This window comes from Oryx dammah, unplaced genomic scaffold (genome assembly GCF_014754425.2).
Source record: "Oryx dammah isolate SB20612 unplaced genomic scaffold, SCBI_Odam_1.1 HiC_scaffold_25, whole genome shotgun sequence".
Lineage (NCBI taxonomy): Eukaryota > Metazoa > Chordata > Mammalia > Artiodactyla > Bovidae > Oryx > Oryx dammah.
The window spans coordinates 11,911,528-11,926,379 of NW_024070209.1; the positions used below are offsets into that span (position 1 = coordinate 11,911,528).

The window sequence follows — 14,852 nt, forward strand, 5'->3', positions numbered from 1 at the left end:
TTTTCCTATGAAACTGGACATGTTTCCACTAACATTTAGAGACCTGGAGATCAGTCATTGTATGAAAGGTTCAGGATGTTTCTGCATATAGGATACATTGTTACCTTTTATGAAGGAAAGAAATTCAGGAAAGGTCTTTCATCTGGCCTTCTCTTTTCCCACTAAGAGCAAGGATCACATGATCCTGACTTATTTGATTCCTGGTGTGACCTACTATAGCAACTATAATTTGAGCTTTGTTAGCAATGAATTTTATCACTTTTATTTATATACAAAAACAAAAGGCCTTAACTCATTTGCCCACACTGAGTGACAATACTGTGTTTTTTTGTTTTTTAATGTTTATATTCAGACAAGTCTAGACACAGGGGAAATTCAAAATCATCACTTGTGTTTTTATTTTTAAACATTTATTCATAGCCCATATTCCAGGATTTGTATGGCAGTCGATAGCATGTGTTTGAAGAAAGGCAGTTGGAACAGTGTTGTGCAGTAAAAGTGGCTCATACTGGATTATGATGTTCTGGAAAAGATTTTTGCCTGGAAAAGTCAGTGAAAAGAACATGTATAATATGATATATGATCCTATTTATATATGTGCTATATGCACATATGTGTGTAGGTAAAATATCTGTTTAGAATAACTGCCCTGGTAGCTCAGACGGTAGAGAATCTGCCTGTAATGCAGGAGACCTGGGTTCAATCCTGGGGTCGGGAAGATCCCCTTGAGAAGGGAATGGCTACCCACTTCAATGTTCTTGCCAGGAGAATTCCATGGGCAGAGGAGCCTGGTGGGCCACATTCCATGGGGTCACAAAGAGCTGGACACCACTGAGCGATTAAGCACACACACGCACATGAAGTAGTAAGCCGTGGTTATCTCTAGGAGATGGGGATTATGAATGAGGTTTTTAAAAATTGAAGATTGATTTATAATATTATCAATAAATTAGTTGCATGTATATAACATAGTGATTAAACATTTTTATAGATTATAGTGCATTTAAAATTGTTGTAAAATATTGGCTATGTGCCCTGTGCTGTACAGTATATCCTCAGAGCATGTTTATTTTTTATGTACATAGTAGTTTGTACCACTTAATCCCCACACATGTCTTGTCCCTCCTTCCTTCCCTTTCCCTATTGGTAACGATTTGTTCATTCTCAATATCTGCTAGTCTTCTGTTTTGTAGTATTCAATTGTTTATTTTTTTATATTTCACGTAAAAGTGATAACATGCAGTATTTATCTTCCTTTGTCTAACTTACTTCACTAAGCATAATACTCTCTAGGTCCATTCATGTTGTTGCAAATGGCAGAATTTCATTCTTTTTTATGACTGAGTAATATCCAATTGTATATATTTGCCATATCTTCTTTATCCACTCATCTGTTGATGGACATTTAGGTTGTTTCCATATGTTGGCAGTTGCATATAGTGCTGCTGTGAACAATGGGATATGCATATATCTTTTTGAATTATTGTTTTTGTTTTCTTCAGATCTGAATATATAAATATACAGGAACATGTGTATCAGGCAACTCAGAATTTTTACCACTCTGTGTATGTCTGTGGATGACTATGAAAGTACCATGAGTTTTGATTTTGAGGCTACCCATAAATTTTAGCAGGCAGGCAAATTTGCAAATTCAGTTCAGTTCAGTTCAGTCGGTCAGTCGTGTCTGACTCTTTGCGACCCCATAAATCACAGCACGCCAAGCCTCCCTGTCCATCACCAACTCCCGGAGTTCACTCAGACTTGCGTTCATTGAGTCAGTGATGCCATCCAGCCATCTCATCCTTGGTCGTCCCCTTCTTCTCCTGCCCCCAATCCCTCCCAGCATCAGAGTCTTTTCCAGTGAGTCAGCTCTTCACATGAGGTGGCCAAAGTACTGGAGTTTCAGCTTTAGCATCATTCTTTCCAAACAAATCCCAGGGTTGATCTCCTTCAGAATGGACTGGTTGGATCTCCTTGCAGTCCAAGGGACTCTCAAGAGTCTTCTCCAACACTACAGTTCAAAAGCATCAATTCTTCGGCACTCAGCCTTCTTCACAGTCCAACTCTCACATCCATACATGACTACTGGAAAAACCATAGCCTTGACTAGACAGACCTTAGTCATGAATAATAATTGACTGTATTTCCTCCTGATACCTCTCTTATTAAATGACACCACCAGCCAAACTAGTTACCTAAGTTAGAAATCTTATGTCAGTTTTCTTTCCTTCATATCCTTTACCACATATATCCAGTTGGCTTGTGCCTCTTTAAGTATACGTCAGAGTCTAATCCTTTTGTAGCTAATCTCCCCTTCCTTCATAGTGCTTACTACATTACAGCTTCCAGGTGTCTAAAACTAGAGTTGAAGTCCAAATATATTATCATGATCTACAAGGTCCCCCGGCCTTGTCTGCTATCACACCTCTCCCTTACACCCTGAAGTTCCAATTGTGAAGAACTTCTTTCAGTTCATGGAGTGTGTGATATCTTTTTTCATTGACTCTCTCTGTCTCTACAAGGAACATTCCCCCCCTCCTTTCTGTTTACCTGGCTTATTCTTCTGATTCATTCTTCAATTATGGGTATAAATGTTATTTTTTTCCTGAGAATCTTTCTCTAACATTTATCCCTCCCCCATCCATGTGCATGCGTATACACACACACACACACACACTCAGTTATACATTCCACTCCAATCCATAGGATTTTATAGTTTATTTTAATATAATTGCTTGTTTAATTTCTAGTCTTCCACTATAGACTATAAATTCAGTGAGGAGATTCTTAGTGTCTTTTACATGGTAAGCACTTTATATACTTTATAACTGATTTTTCTGTGACATTGTATGTATTAATTCATTAATTATTGTATAGTCTTCAGAGCACTGTCATTCTAAAGACATAAAATGAAAAAGAAAACTTTTGCCTTGCCTTCCTATTGTTTTGTATCTTTTTGTTTATACTTTTATTAGCTTTTCAGGTGACTTTTTTTGGTTTGTGTGTTTTTTTTTTTCATTTGAGTGGTTAAAGGAGCTTGAAGCCGAAGTGGTAGGACTCTGTTGAGCATTGTCTATTGACCTATTTGTGAATAGGCCGGCACTTCCTCAATTACTCAGCTGTATTGGGTAGACATCTATTTCTCAATTTCTTCCTATAAGCATTGAGTTGACAAAATTGGCAAAGAAATAGAAAAATCAGAGGTGAATTTATTGAACATTCACTAGGGAAAATCTAACTCAATTTTGTAAATGGAGAAGCCAGACCTATTAGATAAATTGGTCTTTTCTTATGTTTTAATTTTATTAAAAAACAAATGTATATAGTTTAGAATTAAGTAGAAGTTCATAATTTGGTTTTTATATAGAATTTCATCTTGTTTATTTTCTATCATTTATGACAAATAATTAAATTAGTATGCTACTGCTAAGCCACTTTAGTCGTGTACAACTCTTTGCTGTCTTGTGGACTGTAACCCACCAGGCTTCTCTGCCAGTGGGGTTCTCCAGACAAGACCAGTGGAGTGGGTTGCCGTTTCCTCCTCCAGGGGATCTTCCTGACCCAGGGATCGAACCCGTGTCTCCTGCAGTTCCTGCACTGAAGGCAGATTCTTTACCACTAGGCCACCCGGGAAGTCCTGGTTAGTATGCTGTGTCCTAATTAACAAGGCTTTCCCTAAATTCTCATCTAAGTGTATCTTGGCTCAAAGGTATATTGAAAGTGTAATGTCACACTCACAAAATAAAGGGCCTTTTAGGGCTGTTAACCTTAAAATGAAATGTCCTTCACTGTGTACAAAAGGTAATTGACCTTTAATAATACCACTATGCTGGAAAATGGTGACAAGTAGGGAATAACTTTAACAAACCAACATGCAATTTCCACTTCTTATTTCTTAATATAATTATTTGCTACCTCACTAGCTTATGGACTAAGAAAGTCTTGAAATAGATGTCTTAAGGTTTGCTTTCATTTTTTAGACAGAAAAATTCAGATGTATACAGCTGTCAAAACCTTAGTGTGTTAAAATATTTGGTTTTAAGCTAAACCAAGAGTTGTCAAACCATGACTCTTGTGTTAAGTCCATCATACTGCCTGCTTTTGTATGACCTTGTGAACTTTTACATTTTTTTAAAAATGATGGGTAGAAAATCATTTTTTATCCATAGAAGACTATATCTTATGACAGGTGAAAATGGTATAAAATTCTAATTTCAGTTTCTACAAATAAGATTTTATTGGAACAGAGCCATCCTCATTTATATATTGTTTATGACTGCTCTTATACTACAGCAGCATTGTTGAGTGTTTGCATCAAAGACTGCACGACTCAACAAAGACTATTTGCTCTTCTGCTCGTTACAGGAAACATTTGCCAACCACTGAGCTACACTATCGAGTGTGCATGATTTAGTACCTTAAATAGCTTTTCCAGTTTAAGGATAACAAAGAAGTCATGTTGAGTAAGATTCTTCAGACTTTTGGGAAGGTGAAAAAACCTGAAGGTAGATAGTACATGGAAAGTCTTCCTTCTGTGCAGGAGACCTGTGTTCAATCCCTGGGTTGGGAGGATCCCCTGGAGAAGGGAATGGCTACCCACTTCAGTATTCTTGTCTGGACAGTGGAGCCTGGCAGACAATGGTCCATAGAGTAGCAAAGAGTCAGACATGACTGAAATGACTAACATTTTCTCAGTAAACCTTATCTTCACATGGGTGGGGCTTTCACTTTCATCACTGATTTCATCTTATGTTTTAAATAAGTATTTGCATAGTGGTTATTATTTATCAAGACAGTATTCTAAAAGCTTTATAACTCTTCATAATCTTTATAACAAACATAGGAGGTTGGCATCTCTACAGATAAGTAAGCCATAGCATGTCTACTAGTGAAAGGTAAAGAGTTAAACAGTGGAAGTTAGATTAATGAAAGCGAAATTATATAGCTAGTCATATGAGTTATACTGTAGGAGGAAATGGCAACCCACTCCGGTATTCTTGCTGGGATAATCCCATGACAGAGAAGCCTGGCGAGCTACAGTCCATGTGGTTGGAAAGAGTCAGACACAACTGACTGACAGACACATGAGTTTCACAGTTAGTAAGGGCTAGGCCATGATTTGAATAAAGTCATCTGGTTCTAAAATCAATACTGTTAACCGCTGTACAATGCTGTCTTTCCCTTTCTACTTTTGTTTATTTAGAAAAGTCTTGAGTTGCGAGTAGGGTTTAATAAAAGGGGAGCATCATGTTTTAAAAGTTTTGAGTTCATATCAGTTTCTAGGGTTGTTATAATCAAGTACCACAACTCTGCGGCTTAAAATAAGAGAAATTTCTTCTGTCACTGTTTTAGAGAGTAGAAATCCAAAATCAGGATGCTAGGAGGCTGTCCTTCCTCTGAGATTCTGGGTAGAATCCTTCCTTGCCTCTCTGCAGCCTCTGTGGTGGCCAGTAGTCCTTGGTGTTGAGATGTATCAATCCCATCTCTGCTTGTGGCTCCATGTTGAATTCTCCCTGTGCTGTCCTCATATAGCATTTTCCTCTTCTTATGAAGACACCAGTTATGCTAGATGAAGGGTTATCCTGTTATTGTATGACTGCATCTTAATGTAACTAATTACACTTGTAAAGACTATTTCTAAATGGTCATGCTGTGAGGTCCGGGGAAGGACATTAATTTCAACCCCAGTTATAGAGCATATAAATCAGCTCTTGTTTCCTAGAGTACCTTTCAGTTTAAGCCCAAAAACCCTAAATGAAAAGCTACAGGGCTTTGTTTCTTTTTTAAAAAAATTTTTTTATTTTTACTTTATTTTACTTTACAATACGTATTGGTTTTGCCATCCTTTTTGGTGTTAATCCTGTGCTAGATAATATTCTGTCTGAGAAGACTGACATTCTCAACTTCTGCCTTTTTCTTGCCTTCTTTTGGCCTCTTGCTCATGATTTATTTGAGACTAGATTTTATTCTGGAATTTTCTTCTGGGATGTTCTGTGATTTTTTTTTTTTAAGGATCATTTTCTTAACTGTTATTATAACCTACAAGAATGTTGGTTTGTTTTTTTCTTGTAAATTTGTGATAATTCGTTCAGAAACCAATTTTGGTGTTTTTGGAGGTTGAGTTCTGACAGTTTCCTCTGAATAATCTTGTGTCCATTTCTATTGGGATTTGTAAGTTAGGTTCAGTAAGTTCTAATAATTATTTTTGTTTTTTTTCAATGGTTATTATTGTTAAAATGACAGATTGTGAGAAATGTGGGACTGCCTTAGCTTCTGACCTGGGAGCTTCTCTTTTCCCATGAAATAGTAGAGTGGTTGGCCCAATTGTGTCAACTTATTTCCTTTCATTTATTTTGCAGGGGGCCCGGGAAACATTTGAGAACTACTACCGAAAACAAAGGCGAAAACAGGCTCGTTTGGTGCTCCAGCCTCCATCTAACATGGTAGGATAACCACTTTTATTTTTCTCCCTTCTTCATTTTTCTTCTATATCTTTTAATTATTTTCCACTTGTGATTCACCCCCCTGCTAAATTGTCATTTGGGGACCACTTTTGATGGCTGTGACTTACACTAAGAAAGTAGCAACTAACATTTCTTGATTGCTATGTTTCAGGCATTCTTATAAGTACTAGATATGTATTGTCTCATTTCATCCTCACTGTAATCCTATAAAGGTAGGTTGTTGTTGAGTCACCCAGTCATGTCCGACTCTTTGCAACCCCATGGACTGTAGCACGCCAGGCTTCCCTGGGCTTCACTGTCTCCTGAATTTTGCTCAAACTCATGTCCATGGAGTCGGTGATGCCATCCCACCATCTCCTCCTCTGTCGACCCCTTTGCCTCCTGCCCTCAACCTTTCCCAGCATCAGGGTCTTTTCCAGTGAGTGAGTGCGTTGTGTCAGGTGCCCAATGTATTGGAGCTTCAGCTTCAGCATCGTCCATCCAGTGACTCTTCAGGATTGATTTCCTTTAGGATTGCCTGGTTTGATCGCCGTCTGTCCAAGGGAATCTCAAGAGCCTTCTCCAGCACCACAGTTCGAAGGCATCACTTGTTTCACGCTCAGCCTTCTTTATGGTCCACCACTCACATTGGTACATGACTATTGGAAGAACCACAGCTTTGGTGTATGGACTTTTGTTGGCAAAATGATGTTTCTGCTTTTGAATACGCTGTCTAGGTTTGTCATAGCTTTTTTTACAAGGAGCAAGTGTCTTTTAATTTCATGGCTGCAGCCCCCATCTGCAGTGATTTTGGAGCCCAAGAAAATATAATGTGTTACTGTTTCCACTGTTTCCACATCTATTTACTATGAAGTGATGGGACTGGATGCCATGATCTTAGTTTTCTTAATGTTGAGTTTTAAGCCAGCTTTTTCACTCTCCTCTTTTCCTTCAACAAGAAGCTCTTTAGTTTCTCTTCACTTTCTGGCATTAGAGTGGTGTCATCTGTATATCTGAGGTTATTGATATTCCTCTCTACAATCTTGATTCCAGCTTGAGGTTCATCCAGCCTAGTGTTTCACATGATGTACTCTGCATATAAGTTAAATAAGCAGGGTGACAATATACAGCCTTGATGTACTTCTTTCCCAATTTGGAACCAGCCCATTGTTCCATGCCCAGTCCTAACTGTTGCTTCTTGACCTGCATACAAGTTTCTCAGGAGGCAGGTAAGGTGGTCTGGTATTCCCATCTCTTGAAGAATTTTTTACAGTTTGTTCTGATTCACACAGTCAAAGATTTTAGCATAGCCAATGAAACAGAAGTAGGTGTGTTTCTGCAATTTACTTGATTTTTCTGTGGTCCATCTGATGTTGGCAGTTTGATCTCTGGTTCCTCTGCCTTTTCTAAATCCTGCTTGGACATCTGAAAGTTCTTAGTTCATGTACTGTTGAAGCCTCACTTGAAGGATTTTGAGCATTACTTTGCTAGCATATAAAATAAGTGCAATTGTGGGGCAGCTTGAACATTCTTTGACATTGCCCTTCTTTGGAATTCAAATGAAAACTGACATTCCAGTCCTATGACTACTGCTAAGTTTTCTAAATTTGCTGATATATTGAGTGCAGCACTTTAACTGCATCATCTTTTAGGATTTAAAATAGCTCAGCTGAAATTCCATCACCTCCACTAGCTGTGTTCATAGTGATGTTTTCTTAGGTGCACTTGACTTCCCATTCCAGGATGTCTGGTTCTAGGTGAGTGATCACACCATTGTGGTTATCTGGGTCATTAAGACCTTTTTTGTATAATTCTGTGTATTCTTGACACCTTTTCTTAATATCTTCTGTTTTTGTTAGGTCCATACCATTTCTGTCCTTTATTGTGCCTGCCTTTGCATGAAATGCTCCTTTGGTAATTTTCTTGAAGAGATCTCTAGTCTTTCCCATTCTATTGTTTTTCTCTGTTTCTTTGCATTGTTCACTTTAGAAGGATTTCTTATCTCTCCTTGCTGTTCTTTGGAACTCTGTATTCAGCTGGGTATGTTTTTCCCTTTCTTCTTTAAGACTTTTGCTTCTTTTCTTTTTTCAACTATTTGTAAGGCCTCCTCAGATAACCATTTTGCCTTTTTGCATTTCTTTTTCTTGGGGATGATTTTGATCACTGCCTCCTCTACAATGTTAGGAACTTCTGTCCTTGGTTTTTCAGGCATTCTGTCTGTCAGATCTAATCCCTTGAATCTATTTGTCACTTCTACTGTATAATCATAAGGGATTCGATTTAGGTCATCCTTGAATGGCCTAGTGGTTTTCCCTACTTACTTCTATTTAAGTCTGAATTTTATAATAAGGAGTTCATGATCTGAGCCACAGTCTGTTCTCGATCTTGTTTTTGCTGACTGTATAAAGCTTTACCATCTTCAGCTGCAGAGAATATACTCAGTCTGATTTTGGTACTGATCATCTGGTGACGTCCATATGTAGAGTTGTCTCTTTCTCTTCTGTTGTTTTAAGAGGGTATTTGCTATGATCAGTGTGTTCTCTTGGCAAAACTCTGTTAGTGTTTGCCCCGCTTCATTTTGTACTCCTAGGCCAAACTTGCCTGTTATTCCAGATATCTCTTGATGCATTTCAATCCCCTATGATGAAAAGGACAGCTTCTTTTGGACACCTTGTTAGTTCTAGAAGGTCTGCTAGGTCTTCATAGAACTGTTCAACTTCGGCTTTTTTAGCATTAGTGGTTGGGGCATAGATACGTAGGTACTCTTGTTGTATTTACTTTATAGTCTTAGGAATTGAGCCTTAAGAAATTTAGCTGATTTGTGTCTTTATCAAAACAAAAACAATAACTTTTTTCTTCTTTGCTTTTTTGTAGCATGAAACTTTAGACGGCTACAGGAAGTATTTTAATCAAATTGTCGGGTGAGTATTTGTGTGTGTGCCTTAAATTTATACACTTTCAATAGTTTGTACACTTTTCCTGAGACTTAGAAAAGTATAACAAGTGTTCTTTGGGAATTTATTTTTCTTTTCTCTATTTAAATTCTTAAAACAAGATTTGGTTTTGAATATCTGATGATTTTAAAGGAATGTGTATTTGTTTCAACATTATATTGTTGAGAATACTTTTCATGGAGAAAGGAAGAATAAAGGTGAATTGTAACCTTATTATATGTGATATTTTGCTTTTCCATTGTTAAGAGAGAACCAAGCAATCAACAAATGTTGGCACATTTTTTCTAAAAGAGCAAAATGGTAACATGTTTTAGGTTCAACAACCAAGTGGTTTCTCTTGCAGCTATTCAGCTTTGTTGCAGTACAAAAACAGCTATAGACAATATATACATGAGACACAATTGGTGTGTTCCAATAAAACAGTAGTTATAAAAATAAGCAGTGTGCCAAATTTATTCCATGGACTGCATCATTTGCCACCGTCATCTTGAGAATATACACTAGTTTGGAATTGCAGTTCCCCAGTAAGCTCCCCAAATATAGGCAGCTTATTCTTATTGCAAAATAGTGACTTTGTAGTGAAAAAAGGGAAGTAAGTTGAATTGTTCCATGAAATTTCTTCTTCAAATTCAGATTGTTGTAATGTAATTGATAACTTTATTAAAGTGTTATCATGAGCAATTCTCTATGTAAAGAATTGTTTTAATTAGTATGACTATTTAGGTAAGATAGCTAAAGATATATTTCAGATGCATAAAAATTAGGATACCACAGCAGAATGTTAAAAAATATGTGTGTATTTTTTTACTTTTGTGCTATATCTTTTCAACACTTTGATGAAAAAGTTTTGTATAAGGGGAATTGTTTTAATATTTTGTGTGCTGGATTCTTAAAATAATGGGTGTTTTAACTTTTGTTGTTTTTTGTAAAATGTTTTAATGGCCTGGTGTTTTTACTGTAGTGAAACTAGTCTCCTTTATCTATAAACATTATTTTCTTCACTTTTAAATTCCAGGATAGCATGGTTAACATTTAATGCAAATATAATTCCAGTTTCTATTGAAGTGATTAATATGAATCCTGATCAAAGGTATAATTCCAAGTCTAATAAATCTGATTTTGTTTGTTATACCAAATAGCTTTCTCTAAGAAGAAACACTAGTATTGCCTTCAAATTTAATGGCAGCTCTTAATGTTTGTGGTATGCTGAAAATAGTAATCAAACTATTTTCTGACAGCTGTGCTTTCTTTTTTTCCTCAATCTTAGCTTTTTTGTGGTTGAAGATCACATTTTACATACAACACAGGGCTTAGTAAATAGAGCCTACATTGATGAACTGTGGGAAATGGCACTTTCAAAAACCATCGCAGCACTCCGTACTCACTCGGTATGTAAGACACCCAAGAGAAGTTTTTACTTCAAGCTAATTGTCTCTACAGTATTCAGTATTCTACAGCTTTAAAATCATCCTATGAATATCATTTACTCATGAAAGATTTATGGAAGTAACCACTTCAAACTGCATGTTCTCTAACGCTAAGCCCTCTTTTGTGGATGTTCTTTGCATTAAGAAAGCAACGGCTAACATTTACTGATTGTTCTCTATGTCTCAGGCATTGTTATTGTATTGTTACTGTGTACTGCATATATATTTCATATTCACTTCATCTTTCTAAGGCAGATACTGTTTTTATATTTGTCATGTAGACTGCAGAACAACCTCAGAGAGGTTAAGTAGCTAGCCTAATTATCACCCAACAAGCAGAGCTTGGATTCGAACCTTGACAGTATGGCTGCAGAGCCCATTTCTTAGCCACTACACCTTAGTTCCTTTGTAATGCCTATTAATACTGGTTTGAAGTTCACAGATTTATTCTTACTCCATAACATTTCAATAAATTGCCTAATTTTCAGTTTCCATGCTCTATTGATCTGTTTTATGATAGCATCAATTTTTAATGATAATCTACTTTATTACAGGTGGAGAATCCTGGCTCTGAATTATTCATTTATTCATTCATTCAGTATTTCTTGAACAAGGATTACATGTTGATCATAGCAATACAAGAATGAATAAGACTAAGGACTTTGTTCTTAGAGAGCTGTATTATGATTGGGGAGATTCCCAATAAACTAATCAATATCAGACAGAGATAATGCAATGCAGTTAAAAGAGAGTGATATATTAGGACAACAAGGTATCTGATTTTGATAAGTTGATATGACATGGCATTCTGAGATCTAAATATCAAGAAGTCAGTATTTGTGCAAAGGTCAATTAAAGATCATACTAGGTATAAGGAACAGTAGTGCAAGGACTTTGTGGTATTATTATGTATGAAAGTGTTTCAGGAACAATAGTGAGAAGTTAATAATAAAAGATAATTTGGTATTTTAAAAATTTCAAGAAATGGTTCTAGAGTCGTCTCTATCTATACATTATCAAGTGTTTCAGAGTAAATACCATGTCTAAAATCTAGAATTGAAGGGAGTGTAGCCACTTTAAAGGAAACTGAGCAATGCTCCAAGTGGGTAGAACATAAAACATAGAACCCTAAGAAGGTATGGTAGGAAGTAAGAATTTAAAAAAATAGGAAGATTTCACATTATTTAGGACCCATTTGACCCTTTAAGCAGTGAGTTAAGTGGAATATGTGTGTTCAGGACAGAAGTAGAGTAAATTGGAGTGAGAAGATCAGATTTCTATTTTTAAAAGATTATTCTAGCTAAATAATGGATGAGGGATGAGAATGGATGTGGGGGGAAGAGTTATTGGTAGGCTGGTCTAGTATTCCAGACAAGAGATGATGATTGCTGGACAAAAGTGATGGTAGATATGGAAAGAAGTAGATGAGTCTGAGAGATATTTAGGAAGTAAGACTTATAATACTTTGTGATGGACTAAATATAAGAGATAAGGTTAAAAGAAGTATCAGGGCCTAGGTTTATAATTTCCTTCCTTGGATGATAGTGTTGGTATTGATGGTTTGGAGTGGGAAAGTCATAAGTTACTTTTGGATATGATTACTTTAGATGCCTTTGTGCAATTAAATTAGTAGGGTCTGTCATTGTTGGTCAGTTGCTGAGTCATGTCCGACTCTTTGAGACCCCATGGACTGCAGCACACCAGGCTTCCCTGTACTTTACCATCTCCCAGAGCTTGCTCAAACTCATGTCCATTAAGTCAGGGATGCCATCCAACCATCTTGTCCTCCGTCATCCCTTTCTCCTCCTGCCTTCAATCTTTCCCAGCATCAGGGTCTTTTCTAATGAGTCAGCTCTTCACATCAGGTGGCCAAGGTTTTGGAGCTTTAGCTTCAGGATCAGTCATTCCAATGAATATTCAGGATTGATTTCCTTTAGGATTGACTGGTTTGATCTCCTTGGAGTCCAAGGTACTTTCAAGAGTCTTCTCCAATACCACAGTTCAAAAGCATCAATTCTTTAGCACTCAGGCTTCTTTATGGTCCAATTCTCACATCCATACAAGACTACTGGAAAAACCATAGCTTTGACTAGACAGACCTTTATTGGCAAAGTAATGTCTCTGCTTTTTAATACACTATGTGGGTTTGTCATAGCTTTTCTTCCAAGGAGCAAGTGTCCTTTAATTTCATGGCTGCAGTCACTATCTGCAGTGATTTTTTAGCCCAAGAAAATGAAGTCTGTCACTGTTTCCATTGGTTCCCCATCTATTGGTTATGAAGTGATGGGAGCGGATGCCATGATCTTTGTTTTTTGAATGTTGAGTTATATGCTAGCTTTTTCACTCTCCTCTTTCAGTTTCATGAAGAGGCAATTTAGTTCATCTTTGCTTTCTGCCATAAGGGTGATGTCATCTGTGTATCTGAGGTTATTGATATTTCTCCTGGCAGTGTTGCATCTAGCTTTTGCTTTATCTAGCCTGGCATGATGTACTCTGCACATAAGTTAAATAAGCAGGGTGACAGTATACATCCTTGACATACTCCTTTCCCAATTTGGAACCATTGTTCCATGTCTGGTTCTAACTGTGTTGGGTTTTGACCCAGATAAGGTGGTCGTATTCCTATCCCTTTAAGAATTTTCCACAGTTTGTTGTGATCCACACAGTCAAAGGCTTTAGCATAATCAATGAAGCAGAAGTAGATGTTTTTCTGGAATTCTCTTTCTTTTTCTATGATCCAGTGGATATTGGCAGTCTGATCTCTGGTTCTTCTGTCTCTAGCTTTATTGATTAATGTATCAATTTGAAACCAAAGAGGTTATGTTGTTACTGAATGTGCTGCAATATTTTCTCCTTTTTCTTGGTAGTTTCTTTAGTATGTATAAATGTTAAATGTTTACATATCTAATTTATATTTATCTTATTTAAAAATTTCTCCCATTGCTTATATGAGTCCAAGGACTTTATCTGGCATTTTAACCATTATATGCTTGCATCATATTAAAATCTGTCATATTTTAAAGTATTTTTTAATGTTTCTGCCTATTTGAAACTAAAAAAGTCTCTTACCTATTTTATGGCTTGATTTTTACATAGTTATATTATTACTACCACCTGTTCTTTTTTTTTTATTACTACCACCTGTTCTTAATGTCATTTAGGGTATGATTAAACAATCTCATTTTAATTTTTTGCCATACTATATCCATTGTCCTAGGATCATTTTTTAAATGTCTTACTATCTTTCATTTTATGGTGTGCTGTTATTAATACATAAAAATTATACAAAGATAACATGATTAATAAAAGATAGGAAATATTGATTATTAATAGTAATGAAATCAGCCATGATCCCTGGCATAATTATTATCTGTCTTATATGTAAATTTGAAGTGACTTTTTTCTGTGTATGAATATATGATAATGCAATATATATTTTAAATAAAACATGCTGTATTTTTCACTTAACAGGTAATGAATTTGTGTAAATTTTAATGTGCATTTATATAACATTCCACCTCAGGGATGTAACATTTTAAAGATTAATTCACTTGATAAGCTTTTTATAAAAAGTTTTTTAAGCTGTTATTAACATTGTAGTAAATATTCTACCAACTTAACCTTGGGCAATTGATTATTCTTAGGATAAATTATTAGATGTGAATGTAGTGAAGTCTGTGTATTGCTGAGGCTCTGGCAGTATATTGCTAATTTGCTTTACAGAAACACTGAACCATTTAGCACACTAAACATCATCTATTAGAATTCCCACTTCCCTATTCCTTTTATTCCACAGAAAGTTATTTTTAAAAACAAAAAAAGTCATTCCCAATCTAGTAATATCAGAAATTATATCTTAATTTAATATTTTTCTTTAATACTGATAGTAAAAATCTCTTCACATGCTTTTTTATTCATATATCTTCTTATAATTTCCTGTTGATATGTATAACCTTTATTTTGTATTTTAGTCATTTTATATTTATTAGTAATGCATGGATGTTAATTTTTAACATTAACTTTAATCT

The 14,852-nt window shown here is 36.0% G+C and overlaps 1 protein-coding gene across 1 annotated transcript in view; it reads left to right on the forward strand.

Annotated features, from left to right (window-relative positions):
* EXOC6B (exocyst complex component 6B) overlaps positions 1–14,852 on the forward strand; it is a 697,089-nt gene that overhangs the window by 360,069 nt on the left and 322,168 nt on the right. Inside the window, exons 9-11 of the mRNA XM_040223938.1 lie at positions 6,360–6,443; positions 9,318–9,364; positions 10,665–10,785. Of these exons, the coding sequence (XP_040079872.1) occupies positions 6,360–6,443; positions 9,318–9,364; positions 10,665–10,785 (252 nt within the window). The remainder of the gene's footprint in view (positions 1–6,359; positions 6,444–9,317; positions 9,365–10,664; positions 10,786–14,852) is intronic.